This window comes from Rhinatrema bivittatum, chromosome 7 (assembly GCF_901001135.1).
Source record: "Rhinatrema bivittatum chromosome 7, aRhiBiv1.1, whole genome shotgun sequence".
In the NCBI taxonomy this organism is placed as follows: domain Eukaryota; kingdom Metazoa; phylum Chordata; class Amphibia; order Gymnophiona; family Rhinatrematidae; genus Rhinatrema; species Rhinatrema bivittatum.
Genome location: NC_042621.1, coordinates 47,160,465 through 47,185,623, shown reverse-complemented (window position 1 = coordinate 47,185,623; position 25,159 = coordinate 47,160,465). Strand labels below are relative to the sequence as shown.

Below are 25,159 nucleotides of genomic sequence, written 5' to 3'. Positions count from 1 at the left end.
CGGTGTCCACGGTTACCAAGAAGACCACCATCGCAGTAACGGGGGCAACGGCCCTTAAGGATATCCAGGATTGGAAACTAGAGTTACAGCTGAAAAAGATTTTTGAGGTTTTGGCTTTGAGAGTGTGTGCTGCCATGTGTAGCAGTTTTGTGCTGAGAGCCAGTCTTCGCTGGATGCAGCAGTTACAATCAGGAGTGTCCCTCTCAGAGGCGGAGGCTGTTCAGGCTGGGTGGCTGTAGGCCGCGGTGGCTTACAGCGTGGATGCGCTCTACGATCTTCTTCGCACTTCGAGCAGGTCTATGGTTTCGGCTGTCCCTGCCCGCAGACTCCTATTGCTGAACTGGTCTGCAGATATTTCTTCAAAGGCTCAACTGGGTTCTTTGCCATTTAAGGGAAAATTGCTTTTTGGACAGGAGTTGGAGGACATGATTAAGTCTCTGCGAGAGAACAAAGTCCATAAATTGCCAGAGGATAAGCCCAAGGTGAGGAGCTCCTTTCCCCATCGCTCTCGATTCCGGGGGAATCGATGGTTTCGGGCCTCCAGATTGTCCGTCTCCTCTTCCCGTCAGGGTTCAAGCCAGCAACAGTCTTGGAACCAGTACTTTCGAGGCCACCGCCTTGGCAGAGATGGGGCCGCAGGGGCCAGGTCTGCACAATGAGGCGATGCCAGTTCAATCCTTCATGTTGATAATAGGAGGCAGGTTGTCTCTTTTTCTCAAGGTGTGGACCAACTTAACTTCGGACCAGTGGGTCCTCAATATTATAAAACACGGCTAACCTTTACATTTTGCTCGGCCTCTCCGGGAGCGTTTTCTGGTTTCCCCATGCGCTTATGAACAAAATGGCTGGTGGTGCGGGACACTGTAGGGTGCCTACGGGAATTAGGCGCCATAGTGCCAGGGCCCCCAGAGGAACTCAAACGGGGCCGCTGTTCCATTTTCTTTGTAGTGCCCAAGAAGGAAGGCACGTTGTAGTGCCCAAGAAGGAAGGCACGTTCCGACCCATCCTCGACTTGAAGAAAGTCAACTGGTCTCTCCGGGTGCCTCGAATCCGCATGGAAACTCTTCGGTCGGTGATTGCATCAGTCCACAAGGGGGAATTCCTGGCATTTTTGGACCTGACCGAGGCATACTTACACATAGCCATCCATCCCGACCTACGGTTCTCCAATTCTAGGACTTTTCAGCTTGGAGAAGAGACAGCTGAGGGGGGATATGATAGAGATGTTTAAAATTATGAGAGGTCTAGAACGGGTAGATGTGAATCGGTTATTTACTCTTTCGGATAGTAGAAAGACTAGGGGGCACTCCATGAAGTTAGCATTGGGCACATTTAAAACTAATCGGAGAAAGTTCTTTTTTACTCAACGCACAATTAAACTCTGGAATTTGTTGCCAGAGAATGTGGTTAGTGCAGTTAGTATAACTGTGTTTAAAAAAAGGATTGGATAAGTTCTTGGAGGAGAAGTTCATTACCTGCTATTAGGTTCACTTAGAGAATAGCCACTGCCATTAGCAATGGTAACATGGAATGGACTTAGCTTTTGGGTACTTGTCAGGTTCTTATGGCCTGGATTGGCCACTTTTGGAAACAGGATGCTGGGCTTGATGGACCCTTGGTCTGACACAGTATGGCATTTTCTTATGTTCTTATGTTCTTATTCACCAAGGTGATAGTTGTCATCACGGCAGCTCTCCGGAAAGAGGGTGTTTTGGTTCATCCTTACTTGGACGACTGGCTGAATCGAGCAAAGTCAGAGGACCTCTGTCGGATGGCTGTGCAGCAAGTACTGCAGCTCTTGAGGTCGTTGGGTTGGATCGTCAGTCTGGTCAAGAGTCATCTGGTTCCCTCCCAGTCCTTGGAGTTTTTGGGGGCTCTGTTTGACACATGCTTGGACAAGGTTTTCCTCACCGAGGAGCGGATCACCAAGTTGCAGGCTCAAGTACGTGTGTTGCTGTGCATGCATCGACTCAGGGTCTGGGATTATTTGCAGGTCCTCAGTTCGATGGCTTCCACTCTCGAACTGGTCCCATGGGCCTTTGCTCATATGAGACCTCTTCAGTCAGCCTTACTCTCCCGTTGGGATCTGCTCTCCGAACAATTTCAGCTTCCACTTCCTATTACGGAGTCTGCGCATTCCAGCCTTGCTTGGTGGCTCCTCCCAAGCAACTTGCGCCGGGGTGTGGATTTGGAAATCCCCTCTTGGACAGTGGTCACCACCGATGCCAGCCTCTCTGGTTGGGGAGCGGTTTGTCAGGGGAGAGCAGTGCAGGGCCAGTGGTCACTGAGGATCACTGAGGTCGATCAACCGGTTAGAGACCAGGGCTGTTCAATTGGCCCTGCAGGCCCTACTTCCCTTGGTATGGGGGAGATAGGTCAGAGTTCTCTGGGACAATGCGACAATGGTAGCCTACATAAATCGCCAGGGGGGAACCAAGAGTCGACCGGTGGCAATGGAAGCCCAGGAGTTGATCAGCTGGGCGGAGCAGCACCTGGGCAGGATAGCGGCCTCTCATATTGCCGGCATAGACAACGTTCAAGCTGATTTCCTCAGCCATCACCAGCTGGATCCTGGGGAGTGGGAGCTCTCTGACGCCTTTCATCTCATATGCGACAAGTGGACCAGGCCCAGCGTGGACTTGATGGCGACATTCTGCAATGCCAACTCCCCGCGGTTCTTCAGTAGACGCCGGGAGCCAGGAGTGGAGGGCGTGGAAGCTCTAGTCCTCCCCTGGCCGAAGAACGTCCTGTTGTACGTGTTTCTGCCTTGGCCATTGGTCGGCAAGGTGTTGCATCAAATCGAAGCTCATCCGGGCGAAGTGGTTCTGGTGGCGCCGGAATGGCTGCGGCGTCTGTGGTTTGCGGATCTGGTCAACCTAGCAGTGGACGGCCTCTAAGGTTTCGCCTGTCACCGAATCTCCTGCACCAGAGGCCCTTTTGTTTAGGAAGGGGCAGATCGCTTTTGTCTAGTGGCATGGCTTTTAAAAGGCGGAAATTGAAGAGTAAGGGTTATTTGGATGCTGTGATTACTACCCTCCTACAGTCTCAAAAAACTTCTACCTCCTTGGCTTACATCAGGCTTTGGGGAGTTTTTGAGTCCTGGTGCATGGACCACGAGGTGGAGCCTACCCAGACCTCGATTGTTGATGTTTTGGCCTTCTTGCAGGTGGGCCTGGCTAAGGGCCCCACACCTTTAGTTCCCTGAAAGTCCAGGTAGCAGCCCTGGGTTGCTTTCATGGAAAGGTGTGGGGCGTGGCCTTGGCAGCGCATCCGGACTTGGGGCATTTTCTGCATGGGGCGAAACGTTTGTGCCCTCCGGTCCAAAATCTGTGTCCCTCATGGAGATTGAATTTGGTACTCAGGGCCCTATGTACCTCGCCTTTTGAGCCTTTAAAGCGGGCGACCTTGAAGGATCTTACCTTACCTATTTCCTCAGCTTGGCACGGGTTGGAGCTTCAAGCCCTGTCTTGTAGGGAGCCCTTAAGGATTACAGATACAGGAGTCTCCTTGAGGACAGTCCCCTCCTTTCTTTCGAAGGTGGTATCCTCCTTTCATTTGAATCAGTCGGTGGAGCTCCCTTCCTTTCCAGACTTGGATCCTTCTAATCCTGGGTCTAGAGATTTACGAAAGTTGGACGTGAAGTGAGTTATATTGCGTTACTTGGAGGTTACGAACAGCTTCTGTTTGTTGGACCATCTTTTCATGCTGTAGAGTGGCTCCAGGAGGGGTCACAAAGCCTCTAGGGCCACTATCGCGTGCTGGTTGAAGGAGGCTATTGCCTCTGCATATCTGGTTCAGGGCTGTCCGATTCCGGTCACAAGCGGCTTCGTGGGCAAAGTGTCAACAAGTTTCGCCACAGGAAATTTGTCGAGCGGCTACTTGGAAGTCTATGCACACTTTTGCCGGGCAATATTGCCTGGATGTCCACGCCCCAGATTCTGGGGGTTTTGGTGCAAGTATGCTCCAAGTGGGACTCTCAAGGTCCCACCCCGCGTAGGGAAGCTTTGGTACATCCCAGGAGTCTGGGATGCATGCGTGATGGAAAACTGAAAAGGAGGCTCCGGTGAGGCCGACAAAGAGGTCCAGGGCCTCCGGGGATGTGGGGGCCACTAGGATCAGGCAACTCTTGAGGGTCTCACCAGGAGCTGGACCCTTAGGATTCGGTTCCAGGGTGGTTGAGCAGGACCCAGATTGGGCGCTATCGAAAAGCATGGTGGTCGAAGGAGATGATCCTAAGGCGATGCAATTGTTCCACAAGGAGGAGCTGAGTCCTCTCATACCCGCAGTTCTGGAGGAGCTGGGCATAGAAGTCCCTTGAGAGGATTCCGAATTGGAAGCAGTGGATCCAGTCATGGCTGGCCTCCGGAGTCCAACCAGATCCTTTCCCTTCCATAAGTCAGTTAGCGCTAAACTGTTCAGGGAGTGGGATACTCCGGACACAAGATTGACGATCAGCAGGGCTATGTATAGGTTATATCTGTTGCTGGAAGATGTGCTTGACCTTCTCAAGGTCCCGAGGGTGAATGCCTCGGTCTCAGTGGTTACCAAGAAGACGACCATTCAGCAGATCAATTTTGTCTAGCGGCTTGGCTTTTGAGGTAGCGTTCGAAAGATAAAGGTTAAGAACATAAGAAATTGCCATGCTGGGTCAGACCAAGGGTCCATCAAGCCCAGCATCCTGTTTCCAACAGAGGCCAAACCAGGCCACAAGAACCTGGCAATTACCCAAACACTAAGAAGTTCCCATGCCACTGATGCAATTAATAGCAGTGGCTATTCCCTAAGTAAATTTGATTAATAGCCGTTAATGGACTTCTCCTCCAAGAACGTATCCAAACCTTTTTTGAACCCAACTACACTAACTGCACTAACCACATCCTCTGGCAACAAATTCCAGAGCTTTATTGTGCGTTGAGTGAAAAAGAATTTTCTCCTATTAGTCTTAAATGTGCTACTTGCTAACTTCATGGAATGCCCCCTAGTCCTTCTATTATTCGAAAGTGTAAATAACCAATTCACATCTACCCGTTCAAGACCTCTCATGATCTTAAAGACCACCATTGCGAGGTGGTTGAAAGAAGCTATTAGTTTGGCGTATATCTGTCAGGGTCACCCTATTCCGGAGGGACTAAGGGTGCATTCTACTCATTCTTAGGCGGCCTCTTGGGCCAAGTGTCAGCTAGTTTCTCCACAAGAGATCTGTAGAGCGGCTACTTGGAAGTCGTTGCACACTTTTGCCAGGCATTATTGCTTGGATGTCCAGGCTCGAGAGGCCAGGGGCTTTGGTGAAAGTGTGCTTTGAGCAGGACTCACTCAATCCCACCCTATTTAGGGAAGCTTTGGTACATCCCATGAGTCTAGACTGATCTTGATATGTACAGGGAAAGGTTATTCAGACGTGGTCGTTGCTACCCTCTTGCATTCTAGAAAGACCTCCATTTCCCTTGCCTATGCGAGGGTATGGAGAGTTTTTGAGGCCTGGTGTTCTGATCAGCGGGTGGATCCTAGGCGCGCCTCGGTGGGGCATATTTTGGCCTTTCTTCAGGACAGTTTGGTCAAAGGATTATCCTTTAATTCTCTCAGGTTTCAGGTGGTGGCATTAGGATGTCTACGAGGTAAGGTTCGAGGATTTTCGCTATCAGCTCATCCAGACATTGTGCGTTTTCTTCAGGGAGCGAAACATTTAGGCCCTCTGGTTCGGCAGCTGTGTCCTTCCTGGAGCCTTAATGTGGTCTTAAAGAGCATGTGTGTGTGCCCCCCTTCGAACCTCTGAGACATGCGACTATGGAGATTCTCACCTTGAAAGTGGTTTTCTTGGTGGCTATCTGTTCAGCTCGTCGAATTTCCGAACTTCAAGCCTTGTCATGCAGGGAACCTTTTTGAGAATTTCGGACTAGAGAGTTTCCTTGAGGATGGTTCCTTCATTTGTACCCAAGGCGGTGTCATCTTTTCACTTAAATCAGTCATTAGAACTCCCGTTCTTCTCAAATTTGGATCCTTTGGCGCTTCACACTAAAGATTTACGGTGGTTAGATGTGAAGCGCGTGTTGATGCGATACCTGAAGGTCACCAACAGTTTCTGCAAGTCATCATTTTGTGCTGTAGAATGGTGCCAAAAAGGGACATAAGGCATCAAAAGCCACCATTGCAAGGTGGTTGAAAGAAGCTATTAGTTTGGCTATATCTGTCAGGGTCACCCTATTCTAGAGGGACTAAGGGCGCATTCTACTCATTCTCAGGCGACCTCTTAGGCCAAGTGTCAGCTAGTTTCTCCACAAGAGATCTGTAGAGCGGCTACTTGGAAGTCGTTGCACACTTTTGCCAGGCATTATTGCTTGGATGTCCAGGCTCCAGAGGCCAGGGGCTTTGGGGAAAGTGTGCTTTGAGCAGGACTCTCTCAATCCCACCCTATTTAGGGAAGTTTTGGTACATCCCAGGAGTCTGGACTGATCTCGATATGTACAGGGAAAGGAAAATTGGTCCTTACCTGCCAATTTTCGTTCTTGTAGTACCACAGATGAGTCCAGAGTCCCACTCTCTGTTGCAGTTTGATGCTGCTGGAGAAGATAGTGGACCCTTGGGCCGACCTACCTAGGGAGACAGGGTAGGTCAGGGGGCGGAGCCACAAGCTAGAAGGGTTCACCCAGGAACCAGGGACCCCCCGGGAGGAGCCCGTAGGGTCCCGGGTCCTAGGAGCTGTTTGAGAATGTCCAGAAGGCTGTGGCGAAGCGTAGGCCGGAACCAGGGCAGGCAGAGTGATAGAAAGTTCAAGGTATCCGGAGGGCAGAGGGCCGGCTGCGCAGAGCCGAGGGCCGGCTGAAGGCAGGGCAGCGGGCGGCAGCGGAGTCTGTAGCAAACCGAAGACGGAGGCAGGCAGCAGGCTGAAGCGGAGTCAGAAGCAAACCGGAGTCAGAGGCAGGCTGCAGGCTGAAGCGGAGTCTGAAGCAAACCGGAGTCAGAGGCAGGCTGCAGGCTGAAGCGGAGTCAGAAGCAAACCGGAGTCAGAGGCAGGCAGCAGGCTGAAGCGGAGTCAGAAGCAAACCGGAGTCAGAGGCAGGCTGCAGGCTGAAGCAGAGTCAGAAGCAAACCGGAGTCAGAGGCAGGCAGCAGGCTGAAGCGGAGTCAGAAGCAAACCGGAGTCAGAAGCAGGCAGCGTGGAGATCAACAGGAACGCAACTGGAAGCAACTAAGAAGTTGTGAACCTCGTTGCAAGGCGTTGAGAGAGAGTCTGAACGCCGGTTATATCGGGAATCGGCTGTGACGTCAGTCGCGAGGGCGGGGCCGGGCTTCCGGGAGCTGGGCGCTCAAGACGGGCGTTCTCGTGCACGCGCGAGACCGGAGGATAGCAGGCCCGTAATGGCGGCCGCCACATGGAGTGAGAGAGACCCCCCGAGCCCTGGAACGGGCGGAATCCGGCGACTACAGAAGCGGAGGTAGGCGGGCCTGAGCCCTATCAGGAGGGAAGTGGTTGGGACCGCAACACTCTCTGGAGGAAAGGGGTAGATTGGAGAGTCCGCTCAGTTTCTTTCTTTTTTCTGTACTTACTCTGAAGATTGGCAGAGGTTTTGTTAGTCCTAAACAGGGTTTTGTGTGGGCGCAGTTTCACCTTTAAGGTTTTTCTCTTCTCAATGCTTGTTTGGTGGAGACTAGTTGGATTTGTTTGTTACATTTCTGGCTTGGGTACAGTTCAATACTGAGGGATTGCAGGTGGCACCTCAGGTTAAGTGTCAGTAAAACTTTCTCTGTCTCCATCTGCTGGAGGGGAGGCAAAACCCAGGAGTTTGGACTGATCTGTGGTACTACAGAAACAAAAATTAGCAGGTAAGAACCAATTTTCCTTTCTGTAATGCCCCTATTATTAGGAGTTGTGGGATTCCTGTGGATGCAGAGTATATGTTTAAATTTATCCCCATGATGGGCATGTGTTCAGTGTGTCACTCATGTGAGCATTATCTATCAGGTGCATCCCAACAGAAAAAATGTTGAGAACCACAGGTGTAGGCTACAAGCTTTTTAAATAAATAAATAAATTCCGGAGGCGAGGAGATATTTCCTGTGACTGTTTGAAGGTATTTCCTGGATTTCTTACCTGCGGTCACCTGTGTGCAACAGCTCCGTTTTTTCCCTTCATTGACTGAGTGAAACTGGACTTCCGGGGGTAGACCAGACTCTGCCCCGACGGTATCCAGAACAGCCAATCACCAGCTGCTACGTCACCAGGAGGGGCCGATAAGGTGTTATAAAAGCTCTACCCTAAATGGATTTATTTGAGGCGAGGAGATATTTCCTGTGACTGTTTGAAGCTTTTTCCTGGATTTCTTACCTGCGGTCACCTGTGTGCAACAGCTCCGTTTTTTCCCTTCATTGAACGAGTGAAACTGGACTTCCGGGGGTAGACCAGACTCTGCCCCGACGGTATCCAGAACAGCCAATCACCAGCTGCTACGTCACCAGGAGGGGCCGATAAGGTGTTATAAAAGCTCTACCCTAAATGGATTTATTTGAGGCGAGGAGATATTTCCTGTGACTGTTTGAAGGTATTTCCTGGATTTCTTACTTGCGGTCACCTGTGTGCAACAGCTCCATTTTTTCCCTTCATTGAACGAGTGAAACTGGACTTCCGGGGGTAGACCAGACTCTCCCCCGACGGTATCCAGAACAGCCAATCACCAGCTGCTACGTCACCAGGAGGGGCCGATAAGGTGTTATAAAAGCTCTACCCTAAATGGATTTATTTGAGGTGAGGAGATATTTCCTGTGACTGTTTGAAGGTATTTCCTGGATTTCTTACCTGTGGTCACCTGTGTGCAACAGCTCCGTTTTTTCCCTTCATTGAACGAGTGAAACTGGACTTCCGGGGGTAGACCAGACTCTCCCCCGACGGTATCCAGAACAGCCAATCACCAGCTGCTACGTCACCAGGAGGGGCCGATAAGGTGTTATAAAAGCTCTACCCTAAATGGATTTATTTGAGGCGAGGAGATATTTCCTGTGACTGTTTGAAGGTATTTCCTGGATTTCTTACCTGCGGTCACCTGTGTGCAACAGCTCCGTTTTTTCCCTTCATTGAACGAGTGAAACTGGACTTCCGGGGGTAGACCAGACTCTGCCCCGACGGTATCCAGAACAGCCAATCACCAGCTGCCACGTCAACAGGAGGGGCCGATAGGAATTACAAATTGGTTTCCTAACGGCGCGTAGCTGCCGACGGTGCGCTGCCGAAGCCGCGCGCCTAAGGGGCGCGCGGCTCTGACCGGCTCCAACCGGAGACGCCCGGATATGCAGATAAACAGACAACAGTAAACTTTTTTCATCTGGGAATCAATAGTACTATTAGTCCCTGTTACCTGCTGACTAGGGATGTGAATCGTGTCCTCGATCGTCTTAACGATCGATTTCGGCTGGGAGGGGGAGGGAATCGTATTGTTGCCGTTTGGGGGGGTAAAATATCGTGAAAAATCGTGAAAAAATCGAAAAATCGAAAAACCGGCACATTAAAACCCCCTAAAACCCACCCCCGACCCTTTAAATTAAATCCCCCACCCTCCCGAACCCCCCCCCAAATAACTTAAATAACCTGCGGGTCCAGCGGCGGTCCGGAACGGCAGCGGTCCGGAACGGGCTCCTGCTCCTGCATCTTGTCGTCTTCGGCCGGCGCCATTTTCCAAAATGGCGCCGAAAAATGGCGGCGGCCATAGACGAAAAAGATTGGACGGCAGGAGGTCCTTCCGGACCCCCGCTGGACTTTTGGCAAGTCTCGTGGGGGTCAGGAGGCCCCCCACAAGCTGGCCAAAAGTTCCTGGAGGTCCAGCGGGGGTCAGGGAGCGATTTCCCGCCGCGAATCGTTTTCGTACGGAAAATGGCGCCGGCAGGAGATCGACTGCAGGAGGTCGTTCAGCGAGGCGCCGGAACCCTCGCTGAACGACCTCCTGCAGTCGATCTCCTGCCGGCGCCATTTTCCGTACGAAAACGATTCGCGGCGGGAAATCGCTCCCTGACCCCCGCTGGACCTCCAGGAACTTTTGGCCAGCTTGTGGGGGGCCTCCTGACCCCCACGAGACTTGCCAAAAGTCCAGCGGGGGTCCGGAAGGACCTCCTGCCGTCCAATCTTTTTCGTCTATGGCCGCCGCCATTTTTCGGCGCCATTTTGGAAAATGGCGCCGGCCGAAGACGACAAGATGCAGGAGCAGGAGCCCGTTCCGGACCGCTGCCGTTCCGGACCGCCGCTGGACCCGCAGGTTATTTAAGTTATTTGGGGGGGGTTCGGGAGGGTGGGGGATTGAATTTAAAGGGTCGGGGGTGGGTTTTAGGGGGTTTTAGTGTGCCGGCTCACGATTCTAACGATTTATAACGATAAATCGTTAGAATCTGTATTGTATTGTGTTCCATAACGGTTTAAGACGATATTAAAATTATCGGACGATAATTTTAATCGTCCTAAAACGATTCACATCCCTACTGCTGACGTTATCTGGAGGAAGAAGCAACAAAGGGGTGGACCGTGACTTTTTATGGTGAGGCTTTGTTCGGAAAGGAACATAACCAAAGTGTAAGTCTGTTCTTCTTATTATTTTCTCTTAACCTCCATTAAGACATTGAATTATAAAATAGGTAGCAAAGAACTGGGAATCATTATATACTCTGATGCCTCACACTAAGCGGAAAGCCCATATACGGGAGGCAATGACGTCGTCTCCCGTTCAGGCTCAAACTCAATCTCAGATTTCCAAGTTTTTTACGCCTGCAACAGTTATAAACCCGGAGGACAGGGCCATTGGAGAGACAGACTTAGAGCGAAAGTCAGTCTCTCCGGCCGAAGATAGCTCGTTAAGCCCCGGGGCTCCTACTACGCCTACCCCACTAATATCATCTAAAGGAAATGATGGATCCTTGGCCTCAGAGCCAAGTGACATTATTGACCTGGGAGTAGAGTTAAAAGACATTGATGCTAAAAAGGGTGGTGAGATGGATAACCTTGAAACGGATGTGATCATATCATCCTCTGTCTCTGAAGTTACTAATGATGTTATATGGGCAGCAATTAAATCTTTAGAAAAAGCGATAATAAAGTTAACTAAAACACATACTGATAGTCAGCAAAGAGTTATAGCAATTGAAAAGTTAGCTACTGCTAATAATGAAAAACTAGACAAACAAGAAGAAAGATTATTACATATGGAAAAAATTCAAAAAAATTTAATTAAATCTGAAACCTTGAATGAAAAAAGATTTGAATATATGGAAAACAACTTAAGATATTCAAATTTGAGAATATTGAATTTTCCTTTTCAAAAAGCTATAGCTCCTAAAGAAATGTTAAAGGAATATTTGATGCAGATATTAAAGATTCCTGAACAGGCGATTCCTGCTTTTGGGAAAATATATTATATTCCTAGTAAAACTTTAAAGAGGGACAAACAACTAGAACAATCTATGAACCTGTCAGAGATCATAGAAATGTCATTAGAGTCAGAGATATCAGAGAGGGAAACTTTATTTGTCTCATGCCTATTTCCACCAGAAAGGGATACAATATTACGTTTATTTCTATGTAATAGGGATCAGAAATTTCATGGCCAGAAAATCTGGGTATACCCCGATTTATCAAGATGCACACAACTACGTCGAAGAGAATTTCTCGCTTTAAAAAGTGAATGTATGTTGAGAGGGGTAAAGTATTATCTTCGATACCCTTGCAAATACGAAATATGGCATGAAGACAAAAAATGTCTTTTTTATGAAGTCACAGCGTTAAAAGCATTTCTAGACTCACACCCGGTAAAAGGCACCAATGAGTGAATGTAATTATGAAGAACTGTTGCTTTAGTTTCCTAGATGAGTGTGAAAACTCTACTTTCCTTTTAAAATTTCATTCATAACTAATTCAATGTCTTATTATTTCCTTTAAGATTATGTTTACCTTATACTGATTGTAAAAGAAATTATGTTTAAGAATATATTTAGTTAATGAGATATTATGACAATGTTTCAGTATGATATCTTTCGTATATGTACATTCAGTTTAAAAACTTATAAATAAAGATTTTAAAAAAAATAAAATAAATAAATTCCACCCCCAACCCCTCAATCTGCCAAATTAATTGAAAATAAGTAGTTGGCCATGGCGGCCCAAGGCACCCCCCCCCCCCCCCAAGGTAATTCAAACTAAGCTCTGGGCCCCTACCTCCCCTACCCCACTCTCCCTCACAACAAATTGACATTTCACTGCCACTCTGCCAAACTCCCCTTGCCCCCTCCCCATACTGACCACAACAACTAGAGTTGTATCATATCACTGGTAGGGAGGAGCCCGAAACTTGATTTGAATTGAAATATCTACTGGTGCCTCAGGCTGCCATGGGAGATTGGACACTAGCCCTGATATTGTTGTACATAGATGGCTGGGTGGGGGAATTGTCATGCCTGCCTACACTTTAAAATATTTTTTCCTTAACTAGCCAGTTAGGTTATCTGACTAAGTTTACCCAGATAACTAAACCTAAGTACATTCAGTGGGAGATACATCTTGCTGAATACACCTGCTAAAGATTTCTCTTGGTTTGCATCCCATGATATCACTCTAGCAAGAATCTCTATCCAGATGGTCCCAATTAGAAGCCTGCTGTCCTAGAACAGCAACAGTAACAGAGCCCTGTCACACTTTTCAAATTAACACTACAACCTAATAGCTCTGCAAGTGGTGATTGGAGTGAGTTTGCTCAACTAGTGCTGGGTCAGAGAATGGCCAAACACTGCATTCCCTGTACGTACCGGAGCAGTCCAGACTCCTGGGTTTTCCCTCCGCACCAGCAGATGGAGACAGAGCAAGATTTGACTGGCTCTGCCATATATACCAGGGTGCCACCCACAGTCTGCCAGTATTACTCTGTCTCCAGCAGATGGCACGGGTGCAACACTCAGTCTGTACTGATTCTTTAAAAAAAAAAGGAATATAAAAGTAGACAGGACTTAGGTTGGTTATTTAAGTTGGTTGTTTAAAAAAAAAAAAAGTAAGAAGAAATCAGCCGGCTGAAGGTCTCTAGCCTCCCAGGGGGTTGGCAGGTCCCGATGGGGCCATCCCCCCTAGTTTTGTAGGCAGCTGTGGCACCTTTCGGCGGAACACGGGGGGGGTCTTCCAAAGCAAAGTGGCCCTTAGGGTCTATATCGCCACCAGGGGAGTCGGATTCAGCCTCTGAGTCCCAGATCAAGAGGAGCCGGATGTTCCAACCCTGCCCCGAGGGGGGTAGAGGGTGATGGGGATCAACAGCAGGGGGCTGATCGGCAGAGCCACATCGCCAAGGGCGATGACCTGGAGGTGGTCTGCCTGTTCCGCAGAGAGGAACTGGGGCCTCTCATTCCGGCCATTTTGAGTGAGTTAGGGATTGAGGCGCCTCCTGCTGAGTCATGCCTAGGCTCCATGGATCCAGTGTTATTGGGCCTGAGGGGCCTCCCTACAGCTCTGCTACGGACTTACTCTTCTGGAAATGGGATACCCCAGATTTGGGGTTAAAGGTGACAAAGGCAATGGATAAGTTTTATCCTCTTCTGGAAGAGACCTTGGAGGTTCTTCGAGTCCCGAAGGTGGATGCAACAGTTTCTGCGGTCACGAAGAAGCTACTATTCCGGTTACGGGGGCCACAGCCCTCAAGGACCTACAGGATCACAAACTAGAGCTGCAGCTTAAGAAGATCTTTGAGGTTTTCGCCCTGGGAGTCAGGGTGGCGATGTGTAGCAATTTTGCGCTCAGAGCAGGGCTCTGCTGGGTGCAGCAACTGCTAGCCAATGAGAGCTTATGGAGGAAGAAGCTCGACAAGCCAGCCGCTTCGAAGCAGTGGTGGCTTATAGTATGGATGCTCTCTATGATCTTTTGAGGACCTCTGCTCATTCCATGGTCTCGGCTGTTTCGGCTCTGAGATTGTTGTGGTTACTGAACTGGTCTGTGGACGGGTCTTCCAAATCCCGGTTGGGTTCTTTACCATTTAAAGGCAAGCTGCTTTTTGGAAAGGAACTGGAGGACATGATTCAGTCATTGGGCGAGAATAAGGTTCACCGCCTGCCAGAGGACAGAACACGGTCCAGAGGAACTTTTTCTTCTAGGTCCTGGTTTCGAGGAGGTCGTAGATCTCGACCGGCATGAGCGCCCACTTCTTCCTTCTGCCAGGATACGGGCAAGCAGGAAGCCTGGTCGCAGCCTTTTCATGGACGGCATTTCGGCACGCCAGGTACTTCCCAGACCATCTCCGGTGGAAAAGCTGCGCAATGATTTATTTATTTATTTTATTTATTATTTTTATATACCGACATTCGATCTGAGATATCACATCGGTTTACATTCAGGTACTGTAGGTATTTCTCTATCCCCAGAGGGCTTACAATCTAAGTTTTGTACCTGAGGCAATAGAGGGTGAAGTGACTTGAACCCTGGTCTATTGGTTCATAGCCCACTGCTCTAACAACTAGGCTATTCCTCCTCCTCCCACAGAGAACACCCATTGGTCCGACGTGATGGTGGCCCATTCCTCGTAAAACAGAGACAGTCTGCCCCCTACCTTCGGTACCGAGGAATGGACCGGCAGGGGGAAGGTTTTTCTGACGTTGGACCGAAGTGCGGACCTTGTTAACCAAGCATCCTCCGAGAGTCTGGGACTACTTGCAAGTTCTAGGTTCCATGACCTCAACTTTGGAACTGGTCCCATGGGCCTTCGCTCACATGAGGCCCTTACAATCTGCATTGCTTTCTCGATGGAGTCCAGTTTCCGAGCAGTTCCATCGCCCTCTGCCGTTGATGGAGTCCGCTCGCTCCAGTTTGGATTGGTGGCTGGTCTCGGGCAATCTGCGCCGGGGCGTTCCCTTGGTGGTGCCGGATTGGACAGTAGTCACCACGGATGCCAGCCTTTCTGGTTGGGGAGTGGTTTGTTTACATAAATCGGTACGGGGGTATGGTCTCAGGAGGAGTCTCAGTGGTCGATAAATCATCTGGAAACCAGAGCGGTTCACCAAGCATTGCGGGCCTTTCTTCCTCTGGTTCAGGGGAAGTCGGTCAGAGTGCTGTCAGACAATGCGACCACGGTAGCCTCCATCAATCATCAGGGAGGAACCAAAAGTCATCCGTTAGCATTGGAAGCTCGTTTGTTAGTCGAGTGAGCGGAACAACACCTGGCCAGCATAGCCGCCTCCCACATAGCAGGGGTCGACAACGTACACGCGGATTTTCTAAGTCTAAATCAGATCGACCCCGGAGAGTGGGAACTGGTGGACAGAGCCTTTCAACTCATCTACGGCAGATGGGGCATGCCTTGCATGGATCTGATGGTGATGTTCAAAAATGCCAAGTATCCACGCTTCTTTGCGCATCGCAGAGACACAGGCGCGGAGGGCGTGGACGTTCTTGTTCTGCCATGGCCGACAACGGGCTTGATTTATGTGTTTCCTCCTTGGCGGATGTGATCCTGGTGGCTCCCGAGTGGCCTCGCTGGCCGTGGTTTGCGGATCTGGTCAATCTCGCGGTAGAAGGTCCGTTGCAGTTTCCGCACCTTCCGAACCTGCTTCATCAGGAGCCCGTCTGTTTCGACCAGGTCGATCGCTTTTCTCTAGCGGCATGGCTTTTGAGAAGCGACGTTTGAAGGATAGAGGTTACTCTGACGCGGTGGTGACTACTCTACTGAGATCACGCAAAGCTTCGACTTCTTTGTCTTATGTGCGTGTTTGGAAGGTATTTGAGACATGGTGCATTGCTCATAGGATTGTTCCCACCTAGGCGTCGGTGTCCAATATCCTGGGATTCCCGCAGGGTGGTTTAGCGAAGGGCTTGTCCTGTAGTTCCTTGAGAGTACAGGTGGCAGCTTTAGGCTGCTTGTGTGGGTCCATAGGTGGGGTACCTTTGGCTGCGCACCCTGGTGTTTCTCGTTTTCTTAGAGGAGCAAAGCATTTACGTCCACCAGTGCGTTCTCTTTGTCTATCCTGGAATTTGAATGTGGATCTCAAGGCTTTGTGCGCGCTCCCTTTTGAGCCATTGAAGAGCGCTACTCTGAAAGACCTTACATTGAAAGTGGTATTTCTGGTGGCAATTTCATCGGTGCGTCGAGTTTCTGAACTACAGGCGTTGTCATGCCGGGAACCCTTCTTGAGGATTTCTGATTCTGGGGTTAGTTTATGCACGGTACCGTCTTTTCTTCTGAAGGTAGTTTTCTCCTTTCATTTGAATCAGTTGGTGGAACTTACCTCGTTTTCCGATCTGGATAGGTCGGATCCTCTTTCCAAGGATTTGAGAAAGCTGGATGTCTGCAGGGCACTGCTGCGTTATCTGGAAGTTACCAACAATTTTAGAATCTCTGATCATCTCTTTGTTCTCTGGAATGGTCCAAAGCGGGGTAATAGGGCATCCAAGACCACGATCGCACGGTGGCTGAAAGAGGCCATAAATTCTGCCTATTTGCTTTGTGGTCAGCCCAGGGCTTAAGGCACATTCCACACGCTCTCAGGCGGCTTCCTGGGCAGAGTGTCATCAGGTTTCACCACAGGAGATTTGCAGGGCAGCAACTTGGAAGACTTTGCATACTTTTGTGCGACATTACAGACTGGATGTCCAGGATCCGAGGGGGGGGGGGGGGGGAGAATTTCAGAGCAGGTGTGTTAAGAGCGGGCCTCTCCGGATCCCATCCCACGTAAATGAAAATGTCATAATGCTTCTGTATCGCTCCATGGTGAGACCGCACCTTGAATAGCAAACAGAATGTTGGGAATTATTAGAAAGGGAATGGTGAATAAAATGGAAAATGTCATAATGCCTCTGTATCGCTCCATGGTGAGACCGCACCTTGAATACTGTGTACAATTTTGGTCACCGCATCTCAAAAAAGATATAATTGCGATGGAGAAGGTACAGAGAAGGGCGACCAAAATGATAAGGGGAATGGAACAGCTCCCCTATGAGGAAAGACTAAAGAGGTTAGGACTTTTCAGCTTGGAGAAGAGATGGCTGAGGGGCGATATGATAGAGATGTTTAAAATCATGAGAGGTCTAGAACGGGTAGATGTGAATCGGTTTTTTACTCTTTCAGATAATAGAAAGACTAGGGGGCACTCCATGAAGTTAGCATATGGCACATTTAAAACTAATCGGAGAAAGTTCTTTTTCACTCAATGCACAATTAAACTCTGGAGTTTGTTGCCAGAAGATGTGGTTGGTGCAGTTAGTATAGCTGTGTTTAAAAAAGGATTGGATAAGTTCTTGGAGGAGAAGTCCATTACCTGCTATTAATTAAGTTGACTTAGAAAATAGCCACTGCTATTACTAGCAACGGTAACATGGAATAGACTTAGTTTTTGGGTACTTGCCAGCTTCTTATGGCCTGGATTGGCCACTGTTGGAAACAGGATGCTGGGCTTGATGGACCCTTGGTCTGACCCAGAATGGCATGTTCTTATGTTAAGTGCAAGCTCTGGTATATCCCAGGAGTCTGGACTGATCCGGTACGTACAGGGAAAAGAAAATTAGGTCTTACCTTTGATAATTTTTGTTCTTTTAGTACCAAGGATCAGTCCAGAGTCCTGCCCACTGTGTGCATAAAGGTAAGGGAGAGTCCGCTGCTTCTGCATTTGTTTTCCTCTGATCTGCGGTATTCTTCCGTTTTTATCCTCTTTTAACGGGTCTGGTTTATTGTTTGGGTCAGTAATCCATTTTCAGGTTTCGATTCCTGTATATAGTTAGTTTGTTTGGGAGTCATTCTGCTTTGACATTACGTAATATTGGCAGACTGTGGGTGGCACCCTGGTATATATGGCAGAGCCAGTCAAATCTTGCTCTGTCTCCATCTGCTGGTGCGGAGGCAAAACCCAGGAGTCTGGACTGATCCTTGGTACTACAGGAACAAAAATTATCAAAGGTAAGACCTAATTTTCTTTTCTTTCTCCTGATGCCTTTTATTGGGCTTACATAGACAGTCTCCAAAGACAATGTGCCCGAGACCTGCTGTGGGTGATAAGCACAACTGGATGCATCATGGCATTTGTTGAGCAGGGAAGCCAGATGCCTTATTTTCAGTTGGTTCATGGAGGAACAGAAATGCCTGCAGACTTTGCACATTTACATTCCATATTGGCACACACATACCTCCTTGCTGTGTGGGTACGTAAATCAGAATGGGCTGTCCACCTGAGCATGCTGGCATAGGCTGCTGCTCTTGATCTGGGTCTTCCTGCAAATAAGACTGAGCTGGATGTGGGCATCTGGATTGTGCATTAAAAATTATTGGGATCAAGAACTTTAGACATGGAATTCTATGATTAGAATGGGCCTCTGGTTTGAGATCCATTTATGAGATAGTCCACTTCATTTATTATATATTTGTTTCAAATCTTTAATTATAGAGTGATAGTTTGATATCGCTTCCTTTCTCTCTAAACCAACAAACAAGTGGAGGACAGAAGTACACTAAGGAATAAATCCACTAGGAATTTATTCCTGGTACGCCATCCACACACGCTTCTAAAGATCCATACACTTTCTGTTTTGCCTTTCCAAATATGTGAAGATACATACGTAGATACAATGTTTCATAATTGTTTAAGATCCTAGGGATCTCCTTTTCTGTCCCTCCCCTTACAGCCAATGCGAAACACAGCCCATGTTGGGGGACTTATAGTACTGTGATTATGAAATGATTATATTGCCTTAACCTTTGCAAGACCAGCCTGCCTGACAACTGAATTGGTACAATAAACTTTCCTGACATTTCAAGATAGCTCCTTTCTGTAGATGCTTTTGAACCATCTGAACACACCTGCTTCCTTTCTCTCTGACATCCCCTCAACTGGGAACTGCACTTTCCCAGACTGATGTACCCGGATCAGTCCAGACTCCTGGGTTTTGCCTCCCCTCCAGCAGATGAAGACATAGAGCTTTTGACTGACTCTGCCCTATACCCTGAAGTGCCACCTACAGTCCATCAGTATTTTTCTTTTCTCAGCAAATGGTGGAGGTGCAAAATCCTGCAGTTGGTCAGCAGATGTTTCCTTCAAAGCTCAGCTGGGCTCTCTGCCTTTTAAGGGCAAGCTACTCTTTGGAAAGGACTTGAAGGACATGATTCAATCCTTGGGTGAGAACAAGGTCCATCGGCTACCGGAGGATAGGCCCAAGACGAGGGGTTCCTTTCCTCCTCGGTCACGCTTCCATGGGAATCGGAGATTCCGGTCTTCCCGGTCTTCAGGCTCTTCATTTAGGCAGAACTCGGGCAGACAACAGTCCTGGTCCCAGTCCTTTCAGTAGAACGGGGATCCCCCAGTCTGCAGGAGGAGTTAAGCCCTCCTAATGAAGCGAGGCCGGTCCATTCCTCTGTACCAGTGGTAGGAGGCAGGTTGTCTCTGTTTTATGAGGAATGGACCAAATTGATGTCCGACGCTTTAGATTTTGCTCGGCGCCTTCGAGACCACTTTCTCATCTCCCCATGCTCGTATGAAGAGAAGCATCGGGCGGTGCGGGACACATTACAGTGCCTTCTCAAGCTTGGAGCCATTGTTCAAGTTTCTCCTGCAGAATGGCGGAAAGGCTGCTATTCCATTTACTTTGTGGTGCCAAAGAAAGAGGGCACCTTCCAGCCCATTATCGATTTGAAGAGGGTCAACAGATGCCTTTGAGTTCTGTGGTTTCGCATGGAGACCCTAAGATCGGTCATTGCTTCGGTGCACAAGGGGGAATTCCTCACGTCTCTGGATCTCACCGAAGCTTACTTGCACATCGGAATCCGTGGCGATCATCGGAAATTCCTGAGGTTTTCCATCCTGGGAGAGTATTTTCAGTTCTGTGCTCTGCCTTTCGGGCTTGCCACGGCACCCAGAACCTTTACCAAGGTGATGATTGTGGTGGCAGCAGAACTCCGGAAGGAAGGATTCCTAGTTCATCCGTACCTGGACGACTGGCTGATCTGAACGAAGTCGGAGTCTCGCTGTTGCTCTGCAGTTCGCCGGATCCTTTGGCTATTGAGGTCGCTCGGTTGGGTAGTCAATCTCGCCAAGAGGTTCTGTCCGACAATGTGACCGCAGTGGCTTATATCAATCGCCAGGGAGGAACCAAAAGCCAGCCAGTGGCGATTGAGGCTCAGCAGTTGATAAGCTGGGCGGAACAACATCTAGTCAGCATTGCAGCCTCTCACAACACCGGGACCCACAATGTGCAAGCCGATTTTCTCAGTCGCCACCATCTAGATCCCGGGGAGTGGGAGCTCTCCAAAAAGGCATTCAACATCTTATGCAACAAGTAGCCCAGGCCAAGCATAGACTTGATGGCAACATTCCGGAATGCCAAAGCTCCTCGCTTCTTCAGTCGACGCAGGGAGACAGGAGCAGATGGAGTGGATGCCTTGGTTCTCACCTGGCCAAAGAACGTCCTGCTGTATGTTTTCCCGCCTTGGACTCTGATCGGCAAGGTGCTGTGACGCATAGAAGCTTACCCATCAGAGGTGATTCTGGTAACTCCGGAATGGCCAAGATGTCCAATGTTTGCGGATCTTGTCAACCTAACGGTGGAAGGTCCCCTCAGGCTTCGGGACCTCCCAAACCTTCTACGTCAAGGGCCCATTTATTTGGAAGAGGCAGATCGCTTTTGTCTAGCAGCCTGGCTTTTGAGAGGCAGTGTCTGAAGAGCAAAGGCTATTCAGACGCGGTTGTGGCTACCCTTTTGTAGTCAAGGAAAACCTCTCTGGCCTATGTCATGCTGCGTTGAGCACGGGGTGAACCTTACTTGGGCTTTGGTGTTGGATATCTTGTCCTTCTTACCAGTCGGCCTGGCTAAAGGCTTATCATGCAGCTCTCTAAGGGTACAGGTAGCAGCCATCAGTTGTTTCTGGGGTAAGACACGAGGTGTAGCCTTAGCTGCGCATCCGGACGTGGCGCGTTTTCTCCAAGGGGCAAAACATTTGCGTCCGCCAATCAGGAATCCTTGTCCTTCGTGGAGCCTAAATTTGGTTCTCAAAGCTCTGTGTGCAGCGCCATTTGAGCCTCTGAAGAGGGCGACGCTAAAAGATCTTACGTTAAAGGTGTTTTTTCTCGTGGCTATTTCCTCAGCTCGCTGGGTGTCAGAGCTTCAGGCATTATCCTGCAGGGAGCCCTTTTTAAGAATTACTGATACGGGAGTCTCTTTGCGGATGGATCCTTCCTTTCTCCCGAAGGTGGTTTCCTCCTTTCATTTGAATCAGTCGGTGGAACTCCCATCCTTTCCAGACTTGGACCGCTCTGAACCACAGTCTGGAGATCTGAGGAAGTTAGACGTGCGCCAGATTCTGTTGCGTTATTTGGACATTGCGAATAGCTTCTACATGTCGGACCATCTTTTTGTGCTGTGGAATGGTCCCAAAAGAGGGCAAAAGGCGTCTAGGGCTACCATCGCCCACTGGTTGAAAGAGGCTATTGGTTCAGTGTACCTGCTTCATGGCCGGCCGCTTCCAGTCGGCCTTCGAGTGCATTCTACCCATTTGCAGGCAGCTTCGTGGGCAGAGTGTTAGCAAATTTCACCGCAAGAGATTTGTAGGGTGGCTACTTGGAAATCTTTGCACACCATTGCTAGACATTACCAATTGGATGTTGAGGCCCCAGGATTTGGGGGTTTTGTGAAGGTGTGATCCGAAAGGGACTCTCAGGGTGTTACAATCCTGCCCGCGAGGAGCGCGGGCAGGCTCTTACCCCCACGCGGCCAGCCGGGCCGCTGACGCCGCCGCCGCGGCGGTCCCTTGGTGGCATCCGGGCTCCTCCCCGGCTGCCTTCTGCTTCATGCAACGGGGCCAATCCCCCGCGAGCTCTCCCTCGTGGTCAGGACCCCCGCTGCTGCTCCTGTGTTCCCCAGCGTGTTGCCGACGATCCCGGGGTCCTCAGCCGGCAGGGAGGGCGTCCCTGCCGGTGCCTGTATGGCTGCCCGGGTCCTTGGCCGGCAGGGAGGCCGTCCCTGCCGGAGCCTGCAGCTTCCTGCAGCCGGCCTTACCTTTCCTGCTCCCCTGCTTCATTCGTCTGGCCGGGAGCCGTTCCAGCAGCCTGCCATCTCTCCAGCTTCAGGGTAGGGCTGCCCCTATGTTCGTCTGCTTCTCCTTGGGCTTCCACGTGGCTGGGAACGCCACCAACAACCCAGCTCTCTCTCTTCTCTCCAGTCTCCTAGGGCGCGAGCGCCGCCTCTCTGCTCCTCTTCAAGGTTCAGCCAGGTGTGGCCCCCTGCTGACCCCTCCCTGGGTGTAGTCCACTTCAGCGCTACTAAAGGGCTCTGCGTTCAGTCTGTCTTTGCCTTCGCAAGGAGTTGGTCACTCCTGAGATCCTCGTTCCAGGAGCTGCCTGTGTTCCAGCCTTCTGCAAGGTCCAGTGTTCCATGTTCTCTGTCGGAGCTTCTTGTCCAGTTGTTCCAGTCCTGATGTTTCCAGTTGTTCCAGTCCTGATGTTTGCTTGTTCCTGTTCCTGCCTTGAGGTCTGATTTCTAATCCGGTATCCATGGTCCAGCCCAGATAATACAACCCTTGTACCTTGATCCTGAAACTCGCCTGAAAGCTAAGTACCTTGCTCTTGAATCTCTTGAAAGCTAGCACCTTGATCCTGTGTCTTCCAATGTCCTGGTACCTCGCGGCAAGTCACGTCGTGGTCCATGACCAGCCTTCGGGGCGGGCTGAGTAGGGCCCTCTGTGATGCAAGCCATGTACCTCGTTTCTAAGTCTCTGAGAAGTCCTTGTTCCTGACCCTGTTACCTGCCTTGGCTGCCGGTGTGCAGCAATCCTACCTTGGCTGCCGGTGTGCAGCAAACCTGCTTCTTCCCTGTTGCCTTGATGTCGGTGCCTGATCCAGTTCCTAATCCAGTCCCAGATGTTCTGCCCTTTGTCTTCGTCTGGCTCCTGAGCCTTCTGGCCTGTTGGGCCCTGGAGTGGCCAACAGGTGGGATTTGTCCCTGTGCTTTGGAGCTTCCCTTCCTGCCAGCCGATGGGGCTTCGGATGTCAGTATCCCAGCATCGGAGTTCTCCTTGCCTGGATCTCTCCTGCATTCTCCTGTTCTCAGCGTGGTCCGTGACCTGCCCTCCAAGGCAGTGTTGGGGGACGCGTGGGACAGGGTGGCCCTTGACTCAGTCCCGGAGGTGGTCTGAGCGGGGCGCCCTGAGGGACAGTGCCCATGTCTTCCTTCAGCCCTTGTTCCTGAGTCTACCTCTGCACCTTCAGTACCTCGCTTCTGAATCTACCTCTGCATCTTCAGTACCTCGCTTCTGAATCTACTTCTGCATCTTCAGTACCTCGCTTCTGAATCTACCTCTGCATCTTCAGTACCTCGCTTCTGAGTTCACCTCTGCACTCCCAGTACCTTGCTTCTGAGTCTACATCAGCACGCCCAGTATCTTGTCTCTGAGTCTTCGTCTGCACTTCCAGTACCCTGCTTCTGAGTCTCGTCTGAATCTATGTTCCAGTCTTCACTGTCCTGGCCTCCATCCGGCCTGCCGCTTCGTGCCGTACCCTGCAGCAGGTCCGAAAGGGCTGGGAACGGTCGGAGGACTGTTCACAAGACCAACATTGCGTTGTTGGGTCTTCCGAAGCGTGCAGGTCCAGAGGAGGGCCTGTCGCCTGGTCATCACTCCAGTCTTGCTTCCGTCCAACCCATGCTCGGGCATGCCATGCCTCCCGCGGCCCTCTTCGGAATCCTCTGGGGTCGAGCCGCGGCCCAAGGACACACATCTCTCAGGAAGTGGGATCGCTCTCCGAGCGCTCCGCAACACAGGGTCCCACCCCACGTAGGAGAACTCTGGTACATCCCAGGATTCTGGACTGATCCGGGTATGTACAGGGAAAGGAAAATTGGTTCTTACCTGCTAATTTTCATTCCTGTAGTACCACGGATCAGTCCACAGTCCTGCCCATTTCAGCGTTGGAATAACGGAGAGTCCACTCGTTTAGTACTTCTTTATCTTCTCTGCAGACTAGTTTTCAAAGTTTTTCACGGGTTCTCCTCACTAACTTGGGGTTAGTGAACAGGAAGTGTGTGTTGCAGGGTTTTTCTTCCCCTGGTGCTTGTGGGGATAAAATTCAAATTAAAGTAGTTATGTTGGTTATGTTGGTTTTAAAATGTTCTGCTTGGATACAGTGTAATACTGACGGACTGTAGGTGGCACCTCAGGGTATAGGGCAGGGTCAGTCAAAACGTCTCTGCCTCCATCTGCTGGAGGGGAGGCAAAACCCAAGAGTCTGGACTGATCTATGGTACTATAGGAACTAAAATTAGCAGGTAAGAACCAATTTTCCTTTTGCCCAAAGTCTTTGCCATGAGAATAAAACATTATTTGGTATCATCGGCCTGCTTTCCCAGGAAAGTGACATATACCGTACCAGCTTGCTGGGGCCATGGGAGCTTGGACTTGTCCCTTCAAAGCTTATTCCTTGAGACCAGACAGTGTTGTATGTTTTGTATGTCACCAAAAAGCTATCGAGTAGAATACTGAAATGTGTTGTCAGGTTTTGCATGACCTTATATTTTCCCCAGTGATCTCTTCCACAGAGTTTCTTTTACTAGGACTTCCCACTCTGCTCAAGGCATAGATTGCCCTCCTTGTAGTGTCTCTGGCGGTGCCAGTCTATTTTGCCATTATTCCTTGTGCTTGCTATGAGATTTCATATAGAATAGGGCTGCATTATCATGTGTTGTAGCTATGGAGAGGACAAGATCAGTTGTAGGATTTCATAGCAAAAATAACCCAACTGTGGCAATTCTTTATTGAACTTCTCATCCATCCAACCTCCATCTTACTGCAGAAATCGAAATGAAGTATGACAAGAAGATGCGCATGCTACGGGATGAACAGGATCTGCGGCGCAAGACTGAAATTCATGAGATTGAGGAGAGGAAAAATGGGCAGATAAATACGCTGATGAAGAACCACGAGAAAGCCTTCAGTGACATCAAGAACTACTACAATGACATCACCCTCAATAACCTGGCACTCATCAATTCCCTCAAGGTACCACACTACAGGGCCACTCCACACTTCCATCACATAAACAGCACCCTAACCCCCTCAATAACCTGGCACTCATCAATTCCCTTAAGGTACCACGCTATAGGGCCACTCCACAGATCCCTAACATATACAGCAACCCTATCCCCCTCAATAACCTGGCACACATCAATTCCCTCAAGGTACCACGCTTCAGGGCC

The 25,159-nt window shown here is 49.8% G+C and overlaps 1 protein-coding gene across 2 annotated transcripts in view; it reads left to right on the top strand.

Annotated features, from left to right (window-relative positions):
• GAS8 (growth arrest specific 8) overlaps positions 1–25,159 on the top strand; it is a 147,716-nt gene that overhangs the window by 73,706 nt on the left and 48,851 nt on the right. For both annotated transcript variants that reach the window (XM_029608327.1, XM_029608328.1), the window contains one exon: positions 24,757–24,962. In XM_029608327.1, coding sequence (XP_029464187.1) covers positions 24,757–24,962 — 206 coding nt within the window. The remainder of the gene's footprint in view (positions 1–24,756; positions 24,963–25,159) is intronic.